General features: G+C 44.3%; 1 protein-coding gene and 2 pseudogenes across 3 annotated transcripts in view; 2 read left to right on the top strand and 1 right to left on the bottom strand.

The window, feature by feature from the left end:
• Window positions 1-5,462: 5,462 nt before the first annotated feature.
• On the top strand, window positions 5,463-6,083 carry LOC308611156 (ras-related protein Rab-9A-like; annotated as a pseudogene). Its single transcript has one exon. The product of its transcript is annotated as a ras-related protein Rab-9A-like (transcript).
• Window positions 6,084-11,510: 5,427 nt separating this feature from the next.
• On the bottom strand, window positions 11,511-18,144 carry LOC308611160 (trafficking protein particle complex subunit 2-like; annotated as a pseudogene). Its single transcript has 5 exons — window positions 18,098-18,144; window positions 16,146-16,257; window positions 13,392-13,579; window positions 12,920-13,007; window positions 11,511-11,710 (listed from the first exon to the last, which is right to left on the bottom strand). The product of its transcript is annotated as a trafficking protein particle complex subunit 2-like (transcript).
• Window positions 18,145-23,000: 4,856 nt separating this feature from the next.
• LOC308611154 (centriole and centriolar satellite protein OFD1-like) overlaps window positions 23,001-25,512 on the top strand; it is a 54,475-nt gene continuing 51,963 nt past the window's right edge. Inside the window, exons 1-2 of the mRNA XM_081260043.1 lie at window positions 23,001-23,414; window positions 23,568-23,666. Of these exons, the coding sequence (XP_081116169.1) occupies window positions 23,574-23,666 (93 nt within the window). The 5' untranslated portion in view covers window positions 23,001-23,414; window positions 23,568-23,573. The remainder of the gene's footprint in view (window positions 23,415-23,567; window positions 23,667-25,512) is intronic.

Raw genomic sequence — 25,512 nt, 5'->3', positions numbered from 1 at the left:
GCCGGTGGTCAGACCAAATCCCTCAGCAGTGGACTCAGCCTTTGGGGAGGCTGGTCCTAAGGACAGCGTGCGCCTGACATGGTCATGGAGACACTGCTTTAGAACAGCCCACGCTGGAGACTGGTGCATAGTCTCGTGCTGACGCAGGTGAACACTGCCGGTGGTCCTCTGGCCCTGGAAGTTACCGCTGCTTCTTTCTTTAACTGAGCGGCAGGTGAAGTAGCTCTCTGTGTTACAGGATCGTGTTGGATGAAAATGTAATTCCCTTGATAGCTGGAATCCTGCAGCTCTGTGAGATGCTCACACCTGGGGCCTGGTCTGACCTAGGGAGCCACAGGGGCAGAATCCCTGCAGTGTTTAAGCTGTTCTTTGGGTTTTGGTTGGGTGTTGTACTCTATAGCACGTACCTCTCATCTGTAAGACTTGCATCAGTTGTAACGCAAGAGGGTTTGTGCCCGGATTGTCAGCTCCCCCAGGTATGAGCCCCACCTGCCAGGGCCTGGGTGTGGCCTGCATTCTGAGTGCCTGGCCTGGGGAGGCACACACTGAGGACTCCTGCAGAACTGCTTTCCTGCCTGCTCCACGCGCTTCTGGGAGGCGCCACAGGGTTATGTGAATGTGTGATTCCAGTTGCATTTAAAACATGTTCAAACTGTGGAAACTCTAATAGAACTCAGGTAGACTCAGATGTGCTTTATCTATGTGCCAGTGGATTGAATACTAGTAGTTCTGTCAGGTTAACTTTTTTTTTGCAGGTCTTGAAATAAAGCAAGCAGGTGGAAGACGCTTGCCATTGCTACCCCTTCTTTTCATTACACGTACGACAGTAACAGGAGAACCGTCTGAAATAAATGCAAAGGCAGCTGAGACTGCCGCGCCTGTGGGTTAACTACTGCGCTTTGGAGTCAGTCGCATTCTGATCTCACTCTCCCCTGACTAGCTGTGTGACCTCGAGCAAGGATCATAACGTCTGTGAGTCAGAGTCTTCATCTATAAGGTAGGAATAATGAGAGGCTTTTGAGGAGTGAACACAGTGAAGCAGAGTCAGTGGCTTGCAGGGCTCAGTCAGTGTTAGCGTGGTGATGGTGGTGGTGATTTTATCCTTAACCCCCAAATATCAAGATTCTGAAGGGTAGCATTTTTTTCATCGATTGAATTTATAAGTTGAAGGCTGCTTTACATAAGTCCCACAAAAATGCCCTTTGCTTTTAAAAAAGGGAGGGACAGGGGTTTGGAACTGGGTTTAGACCGAAAGAGGCTAGTACTTTAGCACAGCTCTACCTACTCGGCACAGGAAACCTTCACCCTGAATTTGGTCTGTAGGACTGGGATCCTTTGGCTTCCTGATGTCTGCCTGCATTGCCCTCTCGTTTGTTCTGCCCATGACTCTTCTGAAATTTGACTGAAGAAATGGCCATAAAAGAAATCTACCTAGTTTCTATAAAACTCCCAGTAAAGACTTCTTCATGTGTCCATTCCACAGAAACTCCCTGCACTCCTATAATGAGCCTGGCACAGTGGTGAACCGCTTTCCCTGTTGTCCGTGTCCAAGTGGATCTTCCCGACAGCCCTAGAGGTAGGTATTGCTGTCACCAGAGTCCCCAGAGCTGCAGGATGTCAAATAGCTTGTCCACGAGTCTGTGCTCTTGGCCTTTGGCACAGTGAACCAGTTCTCCTTTCTGACAGTGGGCCTCCATTCTCTCACAAAGTTTCCTGTCTGCCTTGGCTGCCCAGAAAGAAGCTTCACGAAATTCTGCACTGCCTTAGTCTTTGCCTGACTTTTTCTGTGTCACATTGGGTGCCTCTCCCTTGAGTGGTCCTTCTTTTTTCCTTCTTTGTGTTAGCTTTATTCTGTGGAATATGATTGTTCTAAACCACTCAAAATTTGGGCAGATTTTGAATAATTTATATTTTACATTTCATCTTAACCAAATTTTACAACTGTCTAAATGGGATACTTAGAAAGGTAGGGTGGGTGGGGGCAGGTGAAAAACTTGTTGGAAAAAAACAATGGTTAAAGTGTAGTGTTTGATTCTAGGGCTATTTTTAGGCTGAGAAAGGTCATGGGCAGCTTTCAGGTGCAGTTTTCCTTTTAAATTAAGAATCTAGCTACTAATGGAAGTCAGATGTTCTTTTACATTTTAATTGTGTTTACTCTTAAAGTTATGAAAACAGATTGAATGTACATTGCTAAGGTGTACTGATTTTTTCTTTGCAGATGATGGTGTTTGAGCTGAACAATTAAGCTAAGATTTATGGCTTATGTGACATGCTTTTCTTATTCAGCTTTCTTTATAGGGTTTAGCTGATTGCTAAAGTCATGTTTTAGCTTGGGTGAAGATAATTGCCTTTGGGCAGTCCTTCTAAACTGGAGTATAAAAGGCCTTCATACTACATTTTAAGGTAAGTTTTGAAAAGAGCGTATCAGGATACCTTTATTCATTCAACTTATACTAAAGAAATTTAAAAGCATCTTACTGTTTTTAGAGAAGAAAAACGGAACATTTTTATTGTTCATAAACTCATTGTCTTATGTTAATGTAGAGATTGCATGAAGCTAGCTTTTGTTAGATGTCAGTGGGAAATAAGATAGTTTGTATAATTATCTATATCACCATGCATGTTTATATTCAATGCTACAGTTACACTCGGAGAGCTGTTTGTGTCTGCATTAGTTGTTTGAGTAAATGCCAACATACCCCCAAATAGGATACCTGGGAAGCCCCAAATTATAGTTGAGAAATGTAAAAAATTGTACCCTATTTCTTGGTATGTGGGTGTAGCATATCCCAAATTTGATCAGAATAAGGGCACAAACTAGGAAATCCCACATTATTATGAAAAAAGAAAAGAACTATGAAAGTGTGCTGATAGAGTTATGAATTACAAATCTCAAGGAATTTCTAAGACTTAATTTGGTAGATGTATGTAACCATGCATCTGGGTGGAGGTTGTCAGATTGCACAGTCTGGTTTATAATTTGATGTACAGATCCTAACAAGTTGATGCTGTACAATGAAACTTTGTGTCCAGTTAGAGAGTTATTAAAATCCTCAGATATATGATAGACTAGAATTCAGCACATCTGTTATACCCTTGTAACACAACGTGGAACGTCTGTGTTTATGTATCTTCAAAATCACGAGAAGGGAACAATCTTGGGATTGGGGGCTGCTGGGGGAGGTTCCCAGTGTGGGGGATGACTGTGCTGAGCGGTTCTGAGGGCCCAGCAGTTAGTTCGTGAAGCGGGGCTGGGTTCGCCAGCAGAGGGAGCGGCACGAGCCGGGACGAAGGCAAGGGTGAGTGGGAGGACTGAGCCCGTGGATCTGAGTTTCACTTCCCTGTGACAGTGCGTTGCTGAATGGCTGATGCCAAGAATGGGGAGCAGGGCCAGGTGTCTTGCCTTAGAAGTTGGACTTAGAACTGGATCTCTGGAGAAGCACTGAAGAATGTTAAGGAGGGAGCATTAGATGCTTTCCTTATGTCAGAATAGTTGGTGTGCTTTTTTGGTTTTGCTACTATTTTTTTCTAAGTTGAAGTCGTGTAATCAAGATTCCAAAGAATTAAACAAAGGAACAGATTTAGTGCACTGTTACTATGTCAGGAAATTAAAGGGCTTGAGATAGTTTCAGTTTCCTCCCTAACATCAATTTAGCCTGGGCATTAGGCAGAGCCATCCACTGAAGTCGAAAAGTCTCCAAGTAATGTGCACTTTAATTGCCTCACACTTTCGTTGGCCAATTTAAATTGTATTAATTATAGTAGTAATTACTGTAGTAATTTAAAAGTGCCAATAAGAGTTAGGGACAAGTTGCCACATATTTATAAGAATAGTGTGTAGCATGTAGTAGGAAATGCAGAATTCTTGCATGTTATGGGAAGTGTTCAGTTACATTATACTGGGTCATACTTGCATTTAACTAGGCGATTGCCAGATAATGTTTGTTTACTCCAGTGATTTTGCAAATTCATCCTAGTCAATACAACAATTATTGTTCATGCCTTTATTACCTTCCCATTGAGGGATTCACAATATCTACTTTCATGTTAAAGTTAATTACCAATTTTGCTCTAGGGCTGTGCTGTCCAATACAGCTGTTGGCTCTTTAAACGTGACTATTCAAATTAGTGAAAATTATATAAAATATAAAATTCATTTCCTTGCTCCCACTAGCCACTTGGGGGTAGTGGCTGACATATCAGACAGTCCAGATGGAGGACATCTCCATCGTTGCAGAAAATTCTGTTAGTGCTACTCTAAAGGTTGTCTTCTTTTACAAATTTTAATGTCTTAAAAGCCATTTAATATTGAAACATTTACAGATTAAATGATATAATTTGATTCAAAATAATTGGGCAGAAGGGAGAATGGGACACTATGGAGGAAACAGGATTTGCTGTAAGTTGATAAATGGTGAAGCTAGGTTTAGGGTCTGTGAGGTATCATCATATTATTCTCATTATTCAGAAATTGTGTATGTTTGAAATTTTTCATAATAAAGAATTAAAACAGAAGCCTTAAATAGGAACAGTGCTCCCACCAACCTACAAAAGGGCATCTGAATCTCCGTACTAGCCCCCCCACCAACCCTGGGGGACTGGTGGCGGGGAGGGAGTTAGTCCTGCCCCAGGGCTTCTCCTAAAGGGTACGCATAGTACCACATTTTTGTTTAATATTCATTTCGTTCCCCCTCGAAACACATAGGTAACAGCCCAGGCTCGCATTTGTTCAGAAGAGTTGGAGCTGCCCAAATGAATCTTGTGGGTAGAATGTGCTAGGTTATGATACTATATCAAAAATTCGAGTGGTGCTGACATTAATGTTAGCCAACTCAAAATAGTGTTCCTAATGAAAAGAATAGAGTCCTTTACTCGGTGGTTGGCTTCAGTCTGTTCACAGCCAGATCAGTCAGTTCTGTCTCTGGTTTCCTGCTTACCAGCTCCGATGGTGATGGCGCTGGGAGAGAGAAAGAGGGGGTTGTCTAGAAACCCCCTGGCCTGAGAGGAAAGCCATCACTGTCACTGTCACCGTGCCACCAGAGGGCTGTTTGCAGTTGCTACAGAAACGTGCCCACTTCGGTCTCCTACTGCATCTCTAACAAATGGTGGCAGGGCTTATTGTGAGCCAAGAGGAACGGTTGAGAGGACAGTCTTTGGCGTCAGACTTGGCCTTGAGTGCTAGCCTCAGTCAGCTGTGACCCGAGGAAGGGGAAGAATGAGCCCTCAGCAGCTGTCAGAGAGAGTGACGGTCGGGTGGTGCCTGGCACGAGGTGAAGGGCTCAGTAGGTGACATCTCTTGCCACCTGGTATTCCCTGCGCAGAAAGGAATTGGGGCTCTGTGTTTTATTTCCCTTAGACACTGACATTCATAGAGGCATGTAGAACCATGTACAGGTCTAAAGGAATGTAATGGTACCGTTTTATTTTACAGGGTTCCGAAATCAGAGATCTTGAGATTAAAAATGGCAGGAAAATCATTGCTTTTTAAAGCAATTCTCCTTGGAGATGGTGGAGTTGGGAAGAGTTCTCTAATGAACAGATATGTGACTAGTAAGTTTGATGCCCAACTCTTCCATACAATAGGTGTGGAATTTTTAAGTAAATATTTGTAGGTGGATGGACATTTTGTTACCATGCAGATTTGGGACACGGCTGGTCAAGAGTGGTTCAGAAGCCTGAGGACGCCATTTTACAGAGGTTCTGACTGTTGCCTGCTTACTTTTAGCATCGATGATTCTCAAAGCTTCCAGAATTTGAGTAACTGGAAGAAAGAATTCATATATTATGCAGATGTGAAAGAGCCCGAAAGCTTTCCTTTTGTGATTTTGGGTAACAAGGTTGACATCAGCGAGCGGCAGGTGTCTGCAGAAGAAGCTCAAGCCTGGTTCAGGGAAAATGGCGACTATCCTTACTTTGAAGCAAGTGCAAAAGATGCCACGAATGTCGCAGCAGCCTTTGAGGAAGCAGTTCGAAGAGTGCTTGCTACCGAGGATAGGTCAGATCACTTGGTTCAGACAGACACAGTCAGTCTGCACCGAAAGCCCAAGCCCAGCTCATCTTGCTGTTGAAGTTCGAGAGGTTGCCCGTGCGATCTAATCAGCTCACACACATGCACAGGTAAGCATAGGGTGGAGACAAGAATTCGTGTTTGCAGCAATGGATCATGTACTCATAAAATTAAACTAACCATTGCTGCCTTGTTACTGGGTGAGAGAAGGGACACATCCACTCACAGGAGAATCTCTTTACTCAGTAATGGCACCTTACATTTATAAGTTGTAACGGTTGTCTAATAATGTTTAGTTTAAATATGTATGTCACAGAGCTAATAGATGACCAAGACTTTATAATTAAAACAAAACACTTGAGTATTCTAGAAGTAACTGTTTTCCCCCCGGGAAAATGGAGAACTACTTTTTATGTGTTTTTTATTATTATTATTTTTTTGCGGTATGCGGGTCTCACTGTTGTGGCCTCTCCCGTTGTGGAGCACAGGCTCCGGATGCGCAGGCTCAGCGGCCATGGCTCAAGGGCCCAGTTGCTCCGCGGCATGTGGGACCTTCCTGGACCGGGGCACGAACCCGTGTCCCCTGCATCGGCAGGCGGACTCTCAACCACTGCACCACCAGGGAAGCCCTATGTGTATATTTTTCTGTAATTAGCACTCTGTTCCTGGTTCAGGGAAAACATGTCCTAAAGCAATAATGTTAGATATTAAAGATTAAAATCCAGTGTATTTGCCATGTAGTCATGTGATTTGAGGACGTGTTCATTCGGTTTAGAAATTATGTGCATGTTTGCTTTTTCATTCTACGTATCAGGATTGATCTCACTCGTAATCACTTGTCGTTTGTGTGCCCTCCCCCACCTCCAACAGAAGCTGGCTTTATCACTCTTGGAGGAGGTACTGCTTCTGGATTGTACTGTGTGTGTGGGTAAATGAAGACATCTTTATTTGGTCATGTATTTATTCAGTGTCTTCTACATCACTGAGCTTTGTTTAGTGATTTCGTCTCGAGATTTTTCGTCATTCTGCTGCAATGAGCAGCCTTATTGATAGAGCAAGTTGTGGTCTTTCGTGGGTAAAGTTCACGCACTGCGCTATTCATGCCGATCCCATCCTGCAGAGGCACACCAATGCCAGGCTCACGTGTTAGAGAGGACAGGACCCTTGGCTGTGGAGCGGTGGGTTATCAAGCGACATGCTTTTGGGGGGCTGTCCTGTGCAGGGGAGTACATTTCGGAACAGCTAGGTTGAGAGATTTCTCTCCCTGGCCCCGCTCCTTGGAACCACTTGGCACAGAACCCCAATACAGTAAGCTCAGCTTTTGAAAATCTAATTTCCTAACACAACAGATTTGGCTTAAACAAGACAATTTCTCATTTTAAATTTGGGGAAATTAAATCTCTTTATAGTCTCAGGTTAGAGAGAGCTGTTGTTTTTATTATTTATAATCAGTTCCACCCCCGCCCCACCAAACTATAATCCTCCATTCAGAAAACAAAATAGGAATCCACCATTAACAAATGAGTGTATATTATATATTCCCTTTGTTTTATTCTCTAGGGGACTTGCTTTGTTATTTTAAATCAAGTGTACCCATTGTTTAGTGACTTGCCCTTTTCTCTTAATCTGTCTGGATATATTTCCATTATATAGTAGACCTACTTCATTTATTTGCTGCATGGATATCTAACAGTTTATTCAAACTGTTCTCTGCTGATAGATAGCTAGCAGTAGTATATTAAGTTTCCCACACCTTGCTCACCAGTGGATATTAGGAGTACATTTTTTGTTGTTTATTATTTGAATAGATGATAGAGTCACACGGTTGAACATTATAAGGCACAAGGGACAAATATCTACCCTTGTCACCGAGTTCCTGCGCATGGAAGCAGCCATGAGTCAGTTTCTTGGGCATCCATCTAGATTTTTAGTACGTAAAGAAAGCATATTGTCTTAGTTCTCTAGTGCTGCCATAATATGCAGGCTAAGCAGTTTAAACAATGGGGATTTCTTTTCTCACAGTTCAGGAGTCTAGAAGTCCAAGATCAAGGTGTTGATAGGTTTAGTTTTCCTCTGCATACAACACTCCCCCCCCAACCCCGGTGTCCAGATTTCCTCCTCTTGTAAGAACACCAGTGAGATTGGATTAAGGGACCACCCTAATGGGCTTAGTTCAACTCATATTAACTCCTTAGAGGGCCTTTCTCCAAATATAGTTACGTTCTGAGGGACTGGGGGCTAGGCCTGTTGATTATGAATTTTGGGTGGGGGGGACACAGTTCAGCCCATTTTACATCTGTGTGTGTGTGTGTAGGTATTTACAAAATGTATAATTTTGATACTTGTATAGATTTAACTAATACCTTAGTGGTTTTTCTAAACTTTTAAGCATCTTTTCAGTAACCTCTTTTTCAGCTAAATATTCAGGGATTAGATTAGTTGGCATTCCAGAGGTCTAGAGCTGGGCAGCAAAAAAGGATCAAAGGACCGAATCCTCGCGTGTGTAGACAGGCTGATGGAAGGGAGAGTAATGCAGCTTCACAGCGTGACTTAAAGGGACCCAGTGAACAGAGGCTGACCAAAGCCAGTACTGAAATGGGACGAGAGGAGGAGGAACAGGACCTGACTGACTAGCTTCCGCCTTCACAGCAAGGACAACTCGCTGACCTGACGGAGGAGCTCTTCAGACAGCAGCAGAAGGTAGCTGAAAATCTGAATCTTTTAAGAAAGTAACACGGGCTTTGCCTGGCTGGTGTTACTTACACAAAGATGAGAACTAGGGGAAAAAGTGAGAGCTGGGGAGCAAAGCAGGCGACCATGGTGGCGGCAAGAGGGGCGGAGCAGCTGTGGAGCCTGAGGGAGCAGGCGGGAGGGAAGGACTGGGGAGTGCGCTGTCCCGTTTGGGACCAGGCCCCAGTGTTAGGGGCCGGCGGCTGCCACTGTGATGACAGGTGCTTTCGTGCTGTCTGTGCGTGTAAAGCCTTGGAGACAGAGTTCAAGGTTAAGAAAAAGGCAAACTACTGAACTTGGGAGGATGGACAGCTATACACCTGCCAGTCGATGTAGCAATTACAATGTGCCGCGTGGAAGATGGAAAAGTGCACGTACCTCCATGAATTACTGCTTTTTGTCACCTTCCCCCTTGGGGAAAACTCCCTAGTTGAAGTTAAAACATCCTATATGGTCTTCATGTTAAAACCTGGCATTTTACATTTCTATAAAACCTTGTGTAAGCTTTCACTTTAATAGCATGACCTTATGACGCCAGTTCATCCACAGTGCCAGCGGCTTGTGGGGCAAGGAAGCGTTAGGTAGAAAAGAGGATCTGTGTAGTCAGTGGATTCTGAGAAGTTACCACTGTGGACTGTCAACCAGGAAGTGCTGTTGTGACCATAAAGTGAAAGGATATGGGTGTAGCAGGGTGGAGGAGAGACTGAAGGTCTCTATTTACATGGAGAATGTGAGCACCACCAAAGCACCACCAAAGCATCCTAGGCAATGAAAGAGGACCAAACCCGATTTGTGCATTCTATTTGGATCACTTCGGGAGTGCTAACGTAGATTACATGTTTAATGCTGACTTGCGTGTGCTCAGTGGAGCCCGATGCCCTGGGTGCTACTGATGTCCCCCAATTGGTCTTGTGTTCCAGAGCTTTAAGTGATGGTCACCTACTACCAGATCTGACAAGATCTGAGTTTTGCCGGCTCTTTTGCCGTGTTTTTTTTTTTTTTTTTGGTTTCTTTTGCTTTCTTAATGGTCAGCGCCTGGTTGTCCCCTTGTACTGGCCCTGGTTCCATCCTTTCAGCTGTCCTATCCGTGTGCCCACAGGCTTTCCCAGCACGGCCCACCTTTGAGGTCCTACCCACTCCTACGCTCATCACTGAATCTGCCTTCATGCTCCTTCGGAGGCAGTCATACATGAAGTCATCTAACTACAGTCACCTAACTACAGTCATCTACTCCCACGGGGCCTGTGTTATTCGTTCCCATCTCACTGGCACAAGCCTGGCGACAAGGCTGTTTGCAGGGCACCGCTGTTGTGTGGCTGAGCTGGGATCCAAACCATTCCACCCTACAGCCTCCTGCTGAAACACCACGCCGCTGCTCCTCACTGGAGCTTTGCCTCCCTCTGCGCTACACGCTCACTGAGGTCAGGCAAACTGTATACAATAAGTACACGTGTGGGTCTCTCCAATGAGCATGGCGGACATTACTTCTGGATTTCTAGCTGAGTATCTTTTTTCTGCTCCCAAAACTCTGGTACCTAAGTTTGAGGCAATTTGAATCCTGTAAAATGAGTTGCGATATATGTTAATATGCAGACTTTCATTAGGGGAAACAGGACTAAAATGGTAGTAGTAGTGGTGGGGTGAGCAGCACTTAAAAAATTCAATATTGGGAATCCCCTAGCCATCCAATGGTTAGGGCTCAGCTCACTGTCCAGGCCTGTGTTTGATCCCTGGTCAGGGAACTAAGATCCCGAAGCTGCGCATGGTGGCCCCCCCGCCCCAAAAAAAGAATAAAAAGAATCGATATTAAACTTCCACAATCTTGGATGAACATCTTTGTTTAGGAAATCAAATAAATATGGTAAAAAATTATGCTAGCAACTTCACACAAAGATACAAGACCAAAGATACAAGACCTTAGAATTTCTTGCTCAGGTTATTCAGAATGGAACAGAATTCTTCAAGTGCTCACAATTAGCACAGAAAATACGCGGTTATATTACTTGCTTTTCAATGGACATTTACTGGTTTACTGTAAGATCCCACGCTGTTACAGTACAAAAAAGAGGCCACTCCTGCCCCCTCTGGTTTACAGCCTAAGTGGCCAAGATGGCCAGGAGCGCAAGTGTTAATGTGATACAAGCTTTTCTTTGTTTACAATTCTAAAACTGCCTTACAACTTTTTACTAGTACAGCTATCAGCGGGTTCACTTAATCTTTAGTTTACTGTCTGAGGAAAAGGAAACATAAGAACATAACCTGTCACTTTGGTCCTAGCCTCCCACTTTACAAACATGGATCCAGGATTCTAGGATTACAGGAGGATCACTGTTCCTAGTCTCCGACAGGGGCAGGCCCGTGGCATTTGGCACTGCAAACCTGTCTGCTCTGGCTTCTTGGCTTCTTAGTGTACATATACTACTTCTATGTATACTACCTATACATTTTCATAACATTTCTAGATGTATAGATAAGCCCATGTATGTGCTATCAACTTCATTCCCTACTGCAGAAACTTTTGGTTTTAAATCTGCCTACCAAATCTTCACCATGACATTTGGTTCTGGATTGTTACAACAAGATCAAGCTATCTGAATGAGGAAAGTCAAAAGCTTATTCTCAATTTTTAAAATAAAAATATTTCAAGATTACTGATAAAGAGCTCTTCATAAATAACACAATTTACAAGCAAATATCTGTTGATAATCATAAGAAACTGAATATACTATTTTTAAATATAAAAGCAATTTCATTAGTTTTAGATAGATTGAGACTACAACTAAAACTTTTCCATGCCGTTTAATCAAGTTACTTACAACGTACACCTTCCTGAGTATACCCCATTGTAGTGACACTGTTTACGTCTGAATTTTTTGCATTCAGCTTAAAAGGTGTTTCTTCCCAAGAAACAACTTTTTTGTCAAATGTGCTTGATGGAATAGAATTGGGTTCATAAAATGTATTCATTACAAACTAGAAGGGAAGAAAGTATTAAGGTGAACTTGTCAAATAAAAAGGCTGACATCATAAGTCTAAAAGGAAAATCTTTTAAAGTTTTAAATTAAGTCATTAAAGACATTCAAAGCAAAAGTCTGAATACCACATTTTTAAGTTTCAATGAAGATGTTCCACTGTTAAATATTAATGGCCCCTTAAGGAAATTTCTATCTTGGTGTTTAAGGGAAGTACCTGTGGCAAAACCCATGGTGGCACCTATGGTAAGTGCTGCCTGCGTGAGCAAAACCAACTCCCGGGATCCATCATGTGTGTGAAATACAGCTACACTCAACGTTCATTATCAAGATGTGGATTCATCCGGTAGGCCCTTTGGCTATATAAAACACACTAAAAATTTGATACGCTCAGAGTGAAGGAAAAGTTATACCACACTGCTTTTAAAAGTTACTCTTGTGCAGTCGTTTTTAACAATCAGGTTTTTAATACTCTCCTTTAACACAAGGTGAGTGATCAGTTTCTCAGACAATGTAATGAGTACATCATAATATGTGTGAGGGAAAAGTAGTACTGGATGGAATGACAAATGAGGAAAGGAGTTACCAACTTTTATACCTTAATCACTTGATGTCCATCTTTATGAGGGCTAAATATGCTTATTTGCTAGTTCTGACTAGGAATATTGATTGTTAACTGTGCTGATATGCAAAAAATCTTGTTCAAATACAGAATGTTTAAATTATTAAGAATATACTGTTAGCACTGCAGTTTAACCACTCATAGCTTATTACTATTTCATTTTTTCCAAATGAGTATGAAGAAATGTGCATGGCCCCTTTCTCCTTGAGTGACTTTGATGATACATGAATCACTTCCTGTTTATGATCTACATTCATTGCTCTGTAACTTACTTGTTAAGTAGATGGAAAACATTTTACATTAAAATTGTGAAGCAACTTCCTTTATACAGACTGCTTCTGTCTCTTGCTTTAGGGGGTTCCCTCATAAAATCAACTGTATGTACTGAAAGGGGGCGAATGAAACCGATTTAAAAATAACTACAAGTTGTTGTCTTGCATATGTGTTAAGCTGGTAGAGACTTGCCTAGTCAGGGAGCTGCCAGGACTAGTCCTGCTGGGGGAGAGCTCTGCTGAGAGGAAAACTGCGGTCCAAGGTGGTCCAGTCTCTTTTATAATCAGATTTTACAAGGTACAGGACATTCCATATCTTTATATATAAATCATAGACATCAGTAAAGAAGTTCTTTATCCCATCTTCTTGCCTGATGTAATGCAGCATAATAAATCTCATGTGAAATAATTAAGGTATAATCTTTAGAAATGAAAACTGAAAAGCAATCGATAACAGTAATCTTCAGATGAGTCACATGCAGTGTATTTGGCAATGGAAAAGGTGAATCCGTAAACTGGGTTCAAAGTTAGGTTAGTTTTATCTTGAAGAGAATATAATCTTTTTAAGTTAGAAAATAACTACTAAATAAAATCACCATTGATATGGTTCAGATAAACCTTAACTATATATATGAGACTTGGTTTTAAAATTACCTGTTAAACAAAAGGTGAGTGTTTTTTCCCCCTAAAAAAATAAAAGCCCCGTAAGTGGCAATGTTTACCTAGTATTTTGCAGTCCACAGACTCAGAATCTGACATCTAGGTCCCACGTTGGTCTATTCTGTTACCCCAACCCTTTGTTAGAGCTCTTTATTAAACAGGTAGGGATGTGACCCGCAGTGACGAATGCTGAAACAAACCACTCATTGAATTTGTCCACCGTCTTCAAGTACATGTTGTTTGACAGCCACATGTTCTCATCTACGAGGTCGAGAGCCGCGTGAGCTATGAACTGGTTCAGATGGCGGTGGTCGTCCTAGGTGGCAGCGAGCAGCATCAGATTAACATTTCCTTACAGCCTCAAGACAGCCACACTTCACTCTGCAAACTCTAGACACAGCTTTCTGGGGTGCGGGGGGGAAGCTTTCCGCTTTTACTTCGATTATTGTCATGAGACTTACAGAGGCCTTCAGTGCTTTCACATTATTTTGTTTTCTAATCTGGTATCGAAAACTCAATAAATAGAAACAGCCAATTACTTAGTAAATGAAATGTGTCCAAGAAACTATATTTTTAAAATTTTGCAAGAAGGAAGTTACCAAGTTCTGTAACCATTTAAGCATGTGAAAAAAGGATACATTAAAAAAAAAAAGATCCTGCTTTTTTGTTTGTTTTTCTCCCCCTCCCCATTCCTCCCCTCCCCTCAGCTCAGATCCTGCTTTCAAGAAGCTCACATCGTTTTAGAGGAGGAAGACAGGAAAAAACAAGGTAGGCTGGGGCTAAACAGGTGGTGAGTACAGTCCTCGGGTGGGGCTGGGGGTAGGAGGCGGGGCTTCATGTGCGGTGACACCCGGTGAGCAGTGGAGACAGCCTGGCACAGGCCGTCTTGAGGTATAGGGAGCTCACATGGCAGGGGACCTGGGAGTGGCAGGCGCCAGGCTCAGCTCCAGCTGCGTACAGTCCCCTGTGCCGACAGCGCCAGGTGGTCCTGTCAAAGCCGGGGTTGTCCTTTTCATGGACTGTAAAGGCCTAACTGAAGAAGAAGGTGGGACTGTCCCAGCAGAATGTGCAGAAGGAATTCATAACCTGGAATGCAGTCTCCTGTGGAATTCTTACTTTCAAAATGCATTTTTCAAAGAACACCTCTGTTACAGGTTGAGTTTGTGCCCCCTCCCCCAATCCTTATGTTGCAGTCCTAACCCTCAGTACCTTAGAACGTGGCCGTATTTGGAAAGAGGGTCATTGCAGATGTAATTAGTTACCATGAGGTCATGCTACGGTTGAATGGGTCCTTAATCCAATGACTGATGTATTTAGAAAAGGGGGAAATCTGGAGACAGTCGCGCACCCAGGGAGATTGGCATGTGAGGACTGCAGTTCTGCTGCCACAAGCCGAGAACTGCCAGAAGCTGGGAGAAGGGTCTGGAACAGACCTTCCTAGCGCCTCTGGATGGGCACGGCCCTACTGACAGCTTGATCTCAGACTTCAGGCCTCCCCAACTGTGAGACAAGACATTTCTGTTCTAAGGCACGCCGTTTCTGGTACTCTGTGACACTGGTCCTAGGAAACGAACATAACTTCCTTATTGAGGAGGCTGTTCCCATGACTGGGCAGCCAAGTTGCCCTGGAATCCCTCGCGTAGGTAAAGCGTGTTTATACTTCACTCACGGCACCGTGACGAAGCTAATTTAATCCTCAGAGAAATGGATGTGTTTTGTCTGGCTCACAGTAGTGTTTTCCTTTACACTAATGATCAATCTTGAGACATTAGAAGAAAACTGTAGAAATGGTTTATGAAGGTGAGCGGTAGCAGGAGAAAGATCAAGTCATGCGACGCTATTTTTACATGCACTGCTTTGCCTACTGCGAGGCTGCTGGAGTGAGAGAAACTGTCAGTAGCCGTATACCACACAAAGCAACTACTGCTGCAGGGATGCCTCACATCCAAGTTTTAATGAGCAGTGTGCTCATGTGAATGTGGGAAAATAATGTAGCAACACCTGCTAGGATAAAACCTTGGATTTCTATCATATCTTAGTGGCAAGATCTGAATAGTTGAAAAGCGTCTTACACTGGACATTACACATCACAACTAATTTCAAACATCAGTTCCTGTCTTAAGGCACATTCAAGCCTATTTTTGGAGGTTGGGAGAAACATAGCATAACCTGTTATTAATTTATTTGGAATATGCACTTGTACCAGAGATGGAAGGGACCAGCTATGCTCATCCCAAGACTCTGTGGCTCTGTTTACTCTCAGTGGCAACATGTTCTTGAAGCTTGTTTTTCGGGAACCACTCTTGACAGCAAGAAGGTTGGGTGGCGCCACGGGAGAGGAGAGCACGAGGGCACCATGTGGCCAGTGGGTGCCATGTGGGGGTCGCCGAAAAAGGCCGCCGTCTCAGGGGCAGTAGGAAGACCTGTAAATCGGGGTCTCTTTTGACCCTCCCGGGTTAAGTGGATCTAGCACGTATGTCCTGCTGAAAAAGGTGATTCACAGGGACAGAAGGGACTTCCCTGGCATTTCAGGGCAGCACCACCTGCTCCTGCAGAGCTACTGCAGGTGAGCTATATTCTATCTGCTCAAGGAGCTGCTTCACAGCGGGTGACACAGGGAACTGATGAGCAGGGAGAGGAGACCCAGGACATCTGCCAGTGCGTGCTAAGTGTGTGCTGAATTAGAGCACGAACAAACAATTCAGAGGATGCTCCTGGCTGGCTTCTATCAACCTGTGGGACTGCAGAGCGAGCCTCATTTATTTGTGCTGGGCTCATAGTTACCTCATCTGGCCAGATCTCTTGCAGTTCTAAAATCACATCACACCATTATCGTTAAAACAACAGAACAGTTATGGAATTTTTTAAGGTCCCATATGCACTTTGGATTCAGCTTTTCCAGCTGGCAAAAACTCTATTTCAAAAACTGGATTATCCTGGTGATAAACCATGGCAAAGTAGAGGCTTCCAGACACTGTCTTCAATATATAGCTACTAATTAAATGAAAATAACACATTTTTAGTACTCAATAGTGAAAATCAAAAACCAGGAAGTGATGACCTCCATTTTTTAACTTAAACCTGAATTGTAGAATAGGTGACCCCTAAGCTCGGCATGCTTTCCAGTATGCCACCATAGATACATGGCTTTTGGATGATTCAAATTCTTTATCTGTGATATGTTCTGGAGAATCCACTACTACCTTTTTATACGGAAACTGGAAGACCTCTAATATGAAATCAGAAAAACAACATTCTCATGATCCGAAAGTGTGGAACATTTAGGGTAAGCTGGCTTAAACTTGGACTAGATCAATCAGCATTGGCACTAACACCTGGGTGCTGATAAGGAAATAACTGACTTGCCTTGGAAATTTTCAGGAAGGCTGCTTCCAAGGAAGCTAAGAACCACTCTAGCATGTGTCCTTTACAGAAAGGAGAGCTCCTAGAGCAGTCAGCTACGGACTGTGTGGTACTTGTATTCCCACCTGAAGGGTGTATACTATGAATGTAACTCTGCACATAAAAAAGCCTGTTATATTCGTCTTCAAATACCATTTATGAGAGATGAAGAAACAGTTTTGTACTCTAGAAGAGATGGAAGAAGTCATAATCCAAAAAGAAGACATTCTGAGTCATTAAGAGGTCTTGGAATGAGGGTTAATAAGTTTGCTACAGGAATAAAACAGAGAAAGTGGGGGGTAGGGGAGAAATCAGTGATTCTGGGGCATTTAGCACAATCGAAATCTGGATGAATGGACGGACAGACGGGCGGATGCATTTATGTATGCATTTTTCATATGAGGTGTTTAGAATTAGACAATGCTAGGTTCACGTCTAGCTCTAGCGACATGAGCACAGGCACGTGGAGACATGGGGCCTAGGAAGGCCCCGTCATGGGGTGGGGATCTGCTTCACTGGGAGCGTACAGTAAGGCGTGTCCGAACCCAGGGCCCATTGAGCTTCACTGGGACTTCCACGTGACGGCATCTGAAGACCTCGGAAATGTATTTCCTGATGAGTACAACATTTTGTAGAGGAAATCACGGCACAGCTGGCCCCTTTCACTGTGGAATTGGAAGGCTGTGACAGGAAGAAAGGGAAGATAGACCTGTGGCGTGATGAAGTGAGTCAGATTTAAAAGGTTATTTGGGGCAGCGGTTGGCACACTACAGCCTGCGGGCCCTATCTGGCCTGGTCGTCCTCTCATTACAGTCTAAGGCTGCTCTTGTCCTACGATGGCAGCGTGGGGTGGTTGCCACAGAGACCATCATGGCCCTTTACAGAAAAAGGGGAAAGATGAGAAAAAGATCTATACCTGCTCAATTTTTCCATCACCTAAAATAGGGGCCCTTCAGGTATCTCCAAGGGCTCGAGGTTATGGAGGTGGTCACACACAGCTTGGTAATGGATTAAACTGGGGAGCTGCGGGAAGAATCGAGCATGTTTCCAAAATGTCTGGCTGAGGTGATCAAGCAGAATATCAAGATGATGAACCTATTCACTGAGAACGGAAATAAGAAAGGGAAGGAAGAGGGATGAAAATGAACAGGTCAGTTTTGGACGTGTGGTGGTAGCCTGGACAGCTCCCCCAAGCCCCACCAAGATGTCCACATTCCTAATCTCGGGAACCTGTGAATGCTAATGTATTCAATACATGGCAACGGGCATTAAGGCTGCAGATGGAACTAAGGCTACTCATCAGCTGATCTTCAGATAGGGCGAGAATCCTAGGCTACTCAGGTGGGCCCAATGTAATTACAAGTGTCTTTAAAAGTGGAAGAGGGCAGCCCCACAGGAAAGTCAGAGGGAAGTGTGGCTGTGGAAGGATCACCACGGAGATACAACATTGCTGGCTTTGAAGATGGAGGAAGGCGTCATGCGCCAAGGAATGCGGGCGGCCTCTAGAAGCTGGAAAGGACAAAGAAACAGATTTTTTTTTTTTTTTTTTTTGCGGTATGCGGGCCTTTCACTGTTGTGGTCTCTCCCGTTGCAGAGCACAGGCTAAGGATGCGCAGGCTCAGCAGCCATGGCTCACGGGCCCAGCAGCTCTGCGGCATGTGAGATCTTCCTGGACCAGGGCACAAGCCCGTGTCCCCTGCATCGGCAGGCGGACTCTCAACCACTGCATCACCGAGGAAGCCCAAGAAACAGATTCTTCCCGAGAGCTTTCAGAGGGGATTTCAGCCCAGTGAGACCCGTGTTGGACGTGTATGCTACAGAACTGTAAGATGATAAATGTGTGTCGTTTTAAGCCAGTAAATTTGTGGTAATGTGTTATGGGCAAAGTAGGAAACTAACACATGTCAAAGCTGAAAAAAACTGGAGGTATAAGAAAAAAGGAAATACTCCAGGAAGTGTCAGCAATAAAGGTAGAAGGTGCATTCTATAGAGACTGGGCACAAAATGAGTTTATTTTCCATGGGACGCGGGTTTCAGAGCCCTGTGGCAAGCGTGGGGAGGGTGGGCCATGGTGCGTCGAGGTGAAGCCCCTGGGAGCAGTAGGGGGATAAGAGTATAGAAGAGAACAGTGGCTGGGGCTGCGTTTTTCCAGCAAGTATCCCCTACGGCTAACACAGGCCTTCCGCCTCCCTTGCCGAAAGGACCTGTGAGGAGGGGGCTGTCGTTTGGGCAGTGTGTGTGTGGGGCGCGGGGGACGGTGCTGGAATATAGGAGAGGGAATGAAGGAAAGAGAGGCGTTGTGGGGATTAACTCTCCTCAACAAGGACGAGAACCTTCTGAAAGTTCCAGTGCCGAGGCCCTCGGGGCCTCAGGGGCCTGATTGATGAATGCTGTGTCTGGGTGATGAACAGCACGTTTGTGAGAAGTTGCCATAGTTGTTAAAGTACCAATGAAGAAATCCTCCCTTATAAGGGCAGGACTTGTTGGCTGAAGGGAGGGGAGCCAAGACTCCCATCTGTGGTGAAAACAGCTGTCTGTGGTGGCTAGAGTGTCTTGAGCTGCTTTTGAGAGAGGTAACTAAAGAAATGAACAAGGAGCTCTGGATTTCCCTGAAAAGACCATGTACAGGATGTAAGAAGGAGGGCACAAACTAGTAATGAACGTAAAAATGGGACCAGAAACCTGTGAGGCTAGCATCAGAAGGGCAAAAGCCCAAAACAAACTGAAATGTGTGGAAGGCTTTCAGGCTACCACAGGGAAAAGCAAGGGAGAAAGGTCAATTAGTTGAGGCACCTGGTACATAAATAACACGGGACACAGGTGTGCTGAACTTGGGTTTTCTCAAAGAATGATTTTCACATGGCAAGTGTGGAAGCAGTTAGGTTAGGCAGGCTGTGAACCCCAAGACAGGTACGTTAAAGAAACAGTTGGGTTGACAACTGACGGTGTAACTACTGGTCAGTGACGTTTGAGAAATCACAGGAACAGAAAAGAGCCAGTAACCGTCATTCCAACTCTGAGAAACAAAGAGGCATGCCTTCCAGTCTGAGTACTTCCGAAGAGATTAAAACACCAACAGAAATAGGTATTAAATGTCTGTCTTCAGTCAGACACCATGCTGGGGGCTTTTATGACAAACTAAGTCATTTAATGTGAATCCCTAGACAAAAAGAGGGGGTTACGACTCACTTGTTCTAGGAGAACAAGTTATGTCAGACCTACACTCGCTGTTGAGGAAGGGAAATACGGAGACGGTGAGTCACTTTCTGAAGTCCTGTGGTTCTCTACCTAAGAACCCAGGGGAGACCTGTAGCCTGCATGACAGCCTGTGGTACCCCCAGAGCCACAGCAGTGCCGGGGTGCTCGTTCTCTGCAGAAGGAGGGACGGTACAGGGCTGACTGGAATGTTAAAGTGCTCCATGTCAGTCGACAGCATGGGGTCTCTAGGGAGCCTTTGAGGTTGACCTTAACCTAGTCCAGCCCAAGGTTTGCATCAGTAACTGAGATGAAGCCAATTTACCACACCCAAAGATAACATGCTAAGGGCACCTAATTTATTAGAAGGCTAAAGTTAGGATTCAAAAGATCTCCACGGCTAGGAGAAATAGGTGACATGAACAGGATAGAATGTTAAAGGGTTTGAAATAAAGTCCTGTACTTGGGCTTCAATCAACCACACAACAGGATGCGGGAAACCTAGTGTAAGAGCATCTCATCTATGAGAACCGGTTTTCATTTATTGCCAGCTAAATCGGAGGCGGCAATCTGATACAGTGGCCGAAAAAGCGAATGCAATTCTAGGCTGCATTAAGAGAAGATGATGTCCTCATCACTAATAATACCATCTCTGGGGGACATGCTCAGTTCTGGGAATCACATTTTAAAATCATTAACTCTGAACTGTGTGTGCTGGGAGGAGGGAGGCATCTAGGCTAGGGAATGCTCTGGAAACAAAAGACAAAAGCTACCGAAGGAACTGAGGATGTTTAAACCGGGGGCGGGGGGAGACTTTTTTTGCGGGGGCAGTGGGCTATGGTGCCGTCTTTAAATACGATGCTGTCTAAAGGGAAGGGATTTGACTAGGGATGGCAAATGGGTTTTTTCCCATGAGCCCATTCTAATCAACTAGCAGTGAAGGCCAGGAACAGGTGCTGAGAAAGCTTCTGAGACTAAGGGTGGACAGGGGGAAAGACTGCTGTGACCAGTTACCTGCATCTGCTATGGGTTTGGGAGAGGGCAGTGCCTATGGGAGCGCCAAGTATTTGCTAGCTCTGAGCTAGACAAACTTAATCCAAACTGTTCCAGAGGCCAAGCCTAGGGCTGCTCCTTTGAGATTACATGGAAAGACATTGGGTCAATATAATTAAGAACTTTGTAACAATTAAAGAACTATCAGGGTGCCTTGTGAAGTGACAACCCCCCGATCACTAGAAGTGTGATAAGGGGAGGCTGGAAGACCACTAGTAGTGCCAGAGTGGGAGGATGAACCCAATGAACTTAGAAGGCCCCTCCGAGACAACTCATGGATGCCAGTTCCAAAACCACCCATTTTTACAGCAGACCTCTTTACAGCCTCTATAGAGAAACTTCTGGAAAACTTCCCTGTGCTCCCCGCAGCAGTGGCTTCAGTTGTTCTCCAGACCTGGGGCTGGAAGACTAACCTAGTGTGGCACAAGACATGTCCACTGCAATAAGCAGGATGAATCCTGCTGATAGTTCTCTAATAGGATATTTTTCCTATTAATATTAAAAGCAATTCCTCTACCTCACCATAAGTGAGGTTATGCTGGCTTTTGGACATTTCATCTAAATCTTCAATTTGGGCACCAAAGATTGGGGGTAAGAGGGTCTTAAGGCACAGATGTGTTTTTATTTAACAGTACTTGCAACATATAAACATCGTCGTAGAACATTTTTCATCATCTCACTATTCTGCTCAAAAGCCTTAATGTTTCTCATCTACAGGGATCAAGTACCAGTATCAAAAATGTAGTCCCATGTTGCTCTGTACAGCTTTTCTCCACCTCATTGCTCTACCCTGGCTACAGTGGACTGGTATACTTTTCTTTTCCCCAACTGATTGGGTCCACTCCAGATTTATTTCTCTCTTCATGCCTGGAATACTCTCCCTGATGCCATGTGTAAACCTTACCCATCTTTCAAAGCCCACCCAAATTCCTCCTTCTCCAGGTATTTTCCAACACCAACCTACATGCTCTCTACCTCTTACGGAAGCCCTGTCACTCTTGATGCCTCTTAAATTCTCTAAGCCTTTCACCGCCAGGAGTGAAAATTCATTGTACTCATCAGTGCTGTTCACAAAACCATCACTGGCCCAATTTTGTCCTCATGGGGCTTAGATACCTTATACCCACAGCATGGGGCTCTGGAGCCAGGCCAGATGCCTCACTGCTCTTGAAAGGGTACTAATTTTTTTTTTTTTTTTTATTCCTTTCAGAATGTTCCCCCTTCCTCCCATGCTTTTTGCCCATCCTCCAAATTCAACCCACCAAGGCCCTGATGAAGTCACACTTTTCAGAGATGTGCCCACTCATGTCCATCTCCAACTACTTTTTCTAAAATCTTTACCCAGTCTACAGTGCATCTTAGTTCTTAGTCAATTCTCTGGCTGTAATGTTTTCATTATTGCTTCTCGAGAGACTGGTTCCTTTTCTTTCTAATTAGATTTAAGTATCTGGGGTACCCGGCTCACCTATCTTCACAGCACGTACGACGATGGGTACTCAAAGTTTAGCTCACTGGTTTTCAACCACGGGTAATTTTGCCTCCCAGAGGACACGTGGCAATGTCCGGAGACATTCACGGTTCTCAGAACCGGGGGCGGGGGAGAGCAGGTGCTACTGGCATCTATTGGGTAGAAACCAGGGATGCTTGCTCAACATCCTGCAGTACACAGGACAGCCCCACAATGCAGCATTTTCCGGCTCCAAACGGCAATAATGCCGCGGTTAAGAAACCGGGGGTGAGCTGAACGACCCAGTGAAAGGTACAAGAAGCAAAGCCCCCGAGCAGGTGGACGTTTGCAGGTTGAATCGCGGTGTGGACTGGCCCGGTGGGTTGTGAAGAGCTCAGCCGGCCCCGGGGCAGAGGGGAGAGACAGGGCCAACACTCGGGTCCCGTGGGGCCGGGGACATCCCCCGAGTCCCGGAGCGCCAGCCGCCCACTGGCTCCATTCCCTGTCTGCGGCGAGACGCCGGGAACGGAAACACCCAGTCACTTCCCGCGGCCGAGACCCGCGTTCCGCAGCTTCCGTAGGGACTCCTCAAGCAGCCCTCGCGAGACTGTGCCGTTGCGCTCTCGCGATAGTGGGCGGAGCTTCCAGCCGCAGTGCGGCAGCGGAGCTCCGGGCTTTTGCTGTAATACCCCAGACTAGGGCGGTTGGGCTCGGAGGATCTCGGGGAGGCGTGGAATCAGGTGTGAGCCGTTCGAACTCCGGCTTGCCGCGCCTTCTCTGGCCTTCTGTCTCCGGTCTCAGCCCTCCAGCCGCCAGTGAAAGTCCCGCGTGGGCCACAACCACGCCCACCTATCAGAACCGCGGAGAAAGGAAGTGCGTGTCTCTGCCTGAGTTCTTAGTTTGGAGTTCAGCTTGTTCCTCCCGTTGTTCTGGGACAGCGGCGGGGCTCTCTGGCCAGGAATTCCCTTAGGCTTGGGCTTGCACCCCGGTCTCGGGCTCCAACTCCGGGCACGGTGTGGAGGGCTCGGGAGGAAGCTGACACCTGATACCTCAGGTAGATAACATCTGCCCCCTCCTCGGGGCGGGCGGAAGTGGAGCCTTTGTTTCCGTTAAACCGCCTTTGGCTTCCTTGGAGGCCACCGATCCGTCTTCAGAGATTCACGTCCCTTGTGCCCGCCAGGTAACCCGTAACCGTTTTCTCTTCTAGTGCACCATGCTCCCCAAATCTGATGTGTTGAGTCAAGGTGAACTGCGCAAAAAGCTGTACCAGACGTTTAAGGATCGGGGTATACTGGATTCACTGAAGGTATCACTTTAAGGATCGGGGTATACTGGATTCACTGAAGGTATCACTTTTAGGCATATCTCTTACATAAATTTTACAAGTGTAACCTGTAACAGGTAGTCCACATGTAAAGACATCTATGTCTTGGGTTTTAAAAATAGCATGATACACAGATTGTATTGGTGAATTACACTGCTCTGTTCCTGTGTAACTCTTAAATCGTAAAACAAACACATTTTAGTAAGGTTAGGTTTGTTTTAAAGATTTGGCGTACAGGTTCCTGAGTTAATAAGTGGTTTTGTAACAGAGGATATTGTCACCATGTAGAAAACATTAAGGGACTGCTTACTGTAGAAAAGTTGGGGGAATGAGGAATTTCTTCTTTAAAATATATTGAAATGTATAAATACTTGAGCAGCAAATATTTCCTAGTACACTTTAAGGTATGAATAACAGCAAGGAGTAGGATTAGCTGAAATGTGTTTTCATTACTATATACATTTCAAAAGACCATTTTACACTTAAAATGGGAAATTAAGGACAGCTTTTTCTTGTCTCCTCCATTGTTTTTGTAACTTAAAAATACTTCACATTCATCTGAAACATACTTCAAACTCATCTGAAATATAGAAAAGCATACAAAAGAAGTCATCTCTAATACAAGTACTAATTGGCATAATGTTGCGTGTATTTGTGTATCCTCTTTACTGTTATATGGTGAGCATTTTCCTGTGTCCTTAAATGTGTCTTGAAATCCTCATTTTCATTGGCACCGGGCTCATCTTTTGGATCTTTGGACATATGGGTAATTTATGCAGCATTCTCCTGTTATTGAATATTTAGGTTATACCCAGGTTTACACTTTCCTTCAATTGCATCTCTCACTTTTTGCCTAGGATAGATGAAGTGGTGTTAATGAATCAAAGGGCGTGAACATTTGTAAGGTTCTTGGTGTACATGTCTTGTTTCAGAAAGGTAGTAATACAACTGACCCTTGAACAACACGGGTTTGAACTGCTCAGGTCCACTTATATGTGGACTTTTTTCAATAAATACCTACTACAATACTACACTGTCTGTGGTTGGTTGAATCTGCTGATGCAAAACTGGGGATATGGAGGGGACTCTTAACCCCCAGTGGTTCGAGGGTCAACTTCAGTTTATATTCCACCAGCAGTTTGAGAATGCACGTCTCTCTCCAATAGTATGATCATGACATGTTTTAAAGCAATCTAAGACTGAGAAACTCTATTTTAACATTCTTTTGTTTATCAGTGAGGTGGCATACATTTTCTGGCCATTTGTATGTTTTCCATGGATTGGTGCTTCATGTTCCCCTTGTTCGTTTTTTTTCCCTAGGGTGCTGGTGTTTTCTTATTGATACGAGTCTTTTTAATGGAAACTTAATCTTTTTTTCCTTTTTTGTGACAATACTATCTGTCTTCAATTTTAATTTGGCTCTAAATATACTGAAGTTACATTTTTATGTGGTCAAGTCTATTGTTTACTTTTTTTGTGCTGATTATTCTCAGTCATTTTCCACTGAGAATGAATATTCACTTCTTTTAAGTTTTTAAAAAGGCTGTTTTTTTTTTTTTACAGTTAATTCCTTAACCCAACTGAAATTAGTTGTAGTATATCACACATTAGTCCACTTTCTTAGGAGGAATGGTTTTTGCGTCTGGGCATGGTGTTTGTTCTCTTACTGTCCTTTGGGTTTGGTTTGGTAGGGTTTTACTTCATGTCTATAGTCTAGTTGATAATGACCTATCATTATCCATTTTGAGCTCTCCTTGTTAGGCTTTGGTATCAGGATTACGCTAGCCTTGTTCACTTTACAGCTGCAGCCTATCCTAAGGAGAAATAC

The sequence above is a fragment of the Mesoplodon bidens genome (genome assembly GCF_964165515.1).
Source record: "Mesoplodon bidens genome assembly, contig: HAP1_SCAFFOLD_105, whole genome shotgun sequence".
Taxonomy (NCBI): Eukaryota; Metazoa; Chordata; class Mammalia; order Artiodactyla; family Ziphiidae; genus Mesoplodon; species Mesoplodon bidens.
Note: the sequence above shows the minus strand (reverse complement) of the source record. Positions and strands in the feature narration are given on the sequence as shown.